Below are 4557 nucleotides of genomic sequence, written 5' to 3' on the forward strand. Positions count from 1 at the left end.
TTTGTGTTTTGTCTGTGTGTGTGTGTGTGTGAGTGTGTGTGTGTTACCAGATATGTGCACTCTCTCTCCCGACATGATCTCAAACCAAGAAGGCTCCTGTGCCAGCTGGCCTTCACTGTGCTTTCAGGTGTTGAGAACACGTGGGAGAAAGATCTCAGATTATTATGGCAGTGAGTGACTGTTCTGTCTGCTCTTCCTGTGCTCTCTCCTCCCGTACCTGGGTCTTCTTCACTCGGAGGTGAAATCACTGCTTGTTTTAGTTCACGTCGGTTCATGATGACGCCAAGTGAGTCTCTGCCATTGGTTGCTGGGCTGTTTTTGAAGAGGACGGCGGTGGGGGCCTTAACTGCACCCCTTTTCGGATGACTTTTGTGAAAAAGGCTTTTCTGAGGCTGTCCTGGAGGGTGCCCGCTCAGAAAAGATCTTGTTCACCCACCAACACCAATGCAGTGTGAGGCTGTCCTGGAGGTGCCCGCTCAAAAAAAGATCTTGTTCGCCCACCAACACCACCGCAGTGTGAGGCTGTCCTGGAGGGTGCCCGCTCAGAAATGATCTTGTGAGGCTGGCACAGCTGGTGATCGGCCACTCCTCAGGAGACTCTCGGCGCTCAGAAGCTCTCCACGAAGCTCCCGGGGAAGAGGCCCGTGCGGCCCGTGCGCTGCAGCGTGCCCTTGTACCAGCCGTCCTCCCGCCTCTTGTGCACGAACACGACGTCGCCCTCCTTCAGCTCGATCTCAGCCTCGCTCTGGGGCGGGTAGGGCACCACCACACGGTACCTGCGGAGAGAGAGAGAGATGAGAAGAACGAGACAGAGGAGGAAGAAGAGAGGAGGAGGAGGAGGAGGAGGAGGAGGGGAGGGGAGGAGGGAGATGATGAAGAGGAGGAGGAGGAAAGGGGGAGGAAGAGGAGGAAGATGAGGAGGAGGAGGAAGAGGAGGATGGGGGAAGAGGAGGAGGGAGATGACAGGGGGAGGAAGAGGATGAGGAGGAGGAAGAGGAGGGAAGAGGAGGAGGAGGAGAGGGGGAGAGGGGGAGGAAGAGGAGGAAGATGAGGAGGAGGAGGAAGAGGAGGATGGGGGAAGAGGAGGAGGGAGATGACAGGGGGAGGAAGAGGATGAGGAGGAGGAAGAGGAGGATGGGGGGAGGAGGAGGAGGGAGATGAGGAGGAGGAAGAGGAGGAGGAGGGGGGGAGGAGGAGGAAGAGGAGGAGGAGGAGAGGAGGAGGAGGGGGGGAGGAGGAGGAAGAGGAGGAGGAGGAGAGGGGGAGGAAGAGGAGAGGGAGATGACAGGGGGAGGAAGAGGATGAGGAGGAGGAAGAGGAGGAGGAGGGGGGGGAGGAGGAGGAAGAGGAGGAGGAGGAGAGGGGGAGGAAGAGGAGAGGGAGATGACAGGGGGAGGAAGAGGATGAGGAGGAGGAGGAAGAGGAGGAGGTGGAGGAAGAAGAGAGGAGGAGGAGGAAGAGGAGGAGACAACGTGAGTGCTCGCCTACACCTGGACAAGAAGGCACCGCAAAAAGGAAATCCTGCGCCAGTGATGTGCAATGCATATGCATGCAGAAACCCACATCAAATGGGCCAACGAGCGCCTGATTTACGGGTGTCAACAGGAGAGGCCGTGGCGGCGGATAGGCTGTGCCCCGACAGCGGAAACACACTGGCCCCTTTGATGAGTGGGATTTATGGGATGTGTCTGCAGGCCTGCGCAGACATGAAAGATCCCTTGTTTTGAGGGCTGGAGGTAATCCCAGGGAGCAGCGTGGAGAAGACCAATTTCACAATTCTGCTGGTGTCTAGCTGATGCAGTAGACCGGTGTATCCCTGTCAGATGTGCTAGACTGTGTGTGTGTGTGTTTGTGTGTGTGTGCTGTGTGCTGTGTGTGTATGTGCTGTGTGTGTGTGTGTGTGTGTGTGTGTGTGTGTGTGTGTGTGTGTGTGTGTGTACGGTGTCTGTGTGTGTGTACGGTGTGTGTGTGTGTGTGTGTGTGTGTGTGTGTGTGTGTTTGTGTTTGTGTGTGTGTGTGGGTGTGTGTGTGTGCGTGCGCGCGAGAGAGTGTGTGTGTGTGTGTGTGTGTGGAGTGGCCTCTCTGTCCCCTCATGTGGGACTGTGATGTGTCCCAGGTGGTGCTCGTCATTGCTCAACATTCTATCTTGTAAGCAAGCTGCTGCTGGTTCGTGGTACGAAGGAGGCAGATGTGTCACTGTCTGCACCCCCTCTCCTCATGCTGTCATGGGTGGGGCGAATGATAACTCACGCTGATGAACACACGCACCTCACCACAGAGGGTGATCAGAAGCAGAACAATTAGATGAGTTCAATCAACAACATATCAGCAAGAGCTCTTTGCAGTAATCAGTAATCAGTTTGTGCAATTTATGAGCACACCGCAGGACCCTTTAGGCTAGTTCTCCTTGAGTGACCACAATATTACCTTCATTTAGATATTACCTAACATGATGACTCTGCAAGCAACAGCAACAACAAATTGAAACAAATTTTAAACAAATGTGACTGTGTGCGTTCATCAGGGATTCAGGGATTCCGGTCCCTAAAAGAAGAGATGATCTTGCCAATATGTGAATGTGAATGTGCTGCAACAGTAGTCAGTCGTAACCTCAACCTCTCAAAAGCGCTAGGAGCCGAAGCAGCATAAAAAAAACGTGTGGATTAAAAATGAGGAAAATAATGTAAGTATTTAGGTAAACTTAAGAAGAGCAACAGTGAAAATATGTTGCTTGAGCAATCACATAATAATAATAATATGAACAGGAGGAAAAACAACTAAAACTTCAGAATAACGATGTGTGAGTGATTGCACAATCACACACTTCCACCGAGATGTGTGTACTGCTACTCTCGCAAAAACGGTGGCAATATTATTTGCAGCGCAGCCCTCAGCCCGGTTTGATGACACGATTTTGGAAGAGCGAAGAAAATCAATGGGCGGCTTTGATGACGGCTGTGAATCACAGAGCTGGCGGGGGCGAGTGGAGTGGTGTGGGGGCGAGTGGTGTGGTGTGGGGGCGAGTGGTGTGGGGGCGAGTGGTGTGGGGGGGGGCGAGCGTTGGCACCGCGAGGCTGTCAGAGCTCAGGAGCAGCAGCCCAGAACATATGAGTGTGCCGAGGGCGTGGCCTGCCTCAGGGCTCTTACCGAAGACTGATGTTGGCCATCGCTGAGGCTCAAAGGAGATGGATGGCTGTTATGTACGAAGCTGAAGGTGCTTCTTTCATGGTGACCACTAGGTGGCACCTCTGACGTATGAATTCCCGTTCACAATAAACCAACCTAGCTGAAGTTGTAGAACAAGATACAATGTTTCCGTGTTGATCTCTGTAGGTGCTGTGAATGATTGCTAGTTAAAACATACAGGGAACATGACAATGGCCATCGCTGAGGCTCCTAGGAGATGGATGGCCATGGCTGGAGATGTGTGTGATCTCTGGGCATCCAGAGGTGCGTACTCTCTCACTGGGGAGCCAGAGATGCCCATCCCATGTGCAGAGCACCTGAGGCTGGCACACTCAGCAGTGGCATTAGTGAAGCTCCTCCTTATCAAGGAAGTTGGAGACACCGGCACGGCACAGAGAAACAATAACTCCCTCCTACACGGCAGGCGGATGACCTCCCTCTGGGAAAAGGGCACAGCCTTATCTCGCCTCTTTGCATGCAGATGGATTTGCTCCGGTGCCTTCCGGTGCCTTCCGTTGCAGGAGAGATAAGAGCCTGAGACTGACAGAGCTGCTCCGCACACATCGCTGATGAGTAGCACCACTGGGTTAGGAGTGAGCGGACGGCCAGGCCAGGACAACGAAGCTTGTTTTCTGGGGTGATGTTCATGAGCCGAGGGTTGGGGTGATTACTCATCGTTAGGGCATGGATGGGAAGGACAGCACCCAGGCGCTCTCACACAACACACACACGCACACCAAACACACACACACACACACACACACAGACACACACACACACACACACACACACACACACACACACACACACACACACACACACACCAATGCTCTCATGTTTAACCGTCCGCATTCATTTACAATGATCTGCCAATTAATGTACTTTTGATTGATTTTGTCTAGTGGTTGTCTTCCTCATAAAAACATAACCAGGTTATCAACCACAAGTCTGGATGCTGTGTGGTCTGAGAGACTGAGACGTTATTGATATTCTCTCAGGTAAATGTTACCTTGGTGAAAGTAGCGCATAGATTTGTTTTTGGCTTTTTTATGCATTTAATTGATAGGTTAAGTGAAGAGTGGGACAGGAAATGAGAGGTCGAAGAAGTGGGGAGTGGACTGGAGAAATGACATTGGGCCAGATTCGAGCCAGTGTCCTCCTTGGGCGTCAAGCCCGAATGTGGTCGAGGCTACTTTGTGAGCTACAGTGCCCCCCGAAAGTAGCGCATTATTGACCAAAATACAAACCTGCATCACAGACACAGAGGAATTAAAAAGCCGTCCTCCCTCTCAGGAAGAGGTGATGATAGATGCACCCCTCTGCTGCAATGCAGTCAGGAGAATCTAATGTCATCTGAATAATGAATATAAA

General features: G+C 52.4%; 1 protein-coding gene across 1 annotated transcript in view; it reads right to left on the reverse strand.

Moving 5' to 3' along the window:
• Nucleotides 1-607: 607 nt before the first annotated feature.
• Nucleotides 608-4557, reverse strand: part of LOC308365429 (E3 ubiquitin-protein ligase SH3RF3-like) — a gene marked incomplete at both ends in the record, with an annotated part of 119851 nt that continues 115901 nt past the window's right edge. The window contains one exon of the mRNA XM_080838848.1: nucleotides 608-776. Coding sequence (XP_080694974.1) covers nucleotides 608-776 — 169 coding nt within the window. The remainder of the gene's footprint in view (nucleotides 777-4557) is intronic.

Source organism: Sprattus sprattus (genome assembly GCF_963457725.1).
Source record: "Sprattus sprattus genome assembly, chromosome: 5".
NCBI classification, from domain to species: domain Eukaryota; kingdom Metazoa; phylum Chordata; class Actinopteri; order Clupeiformes; family Clupeidae; genus Sprattus; species Sprattus sprattus.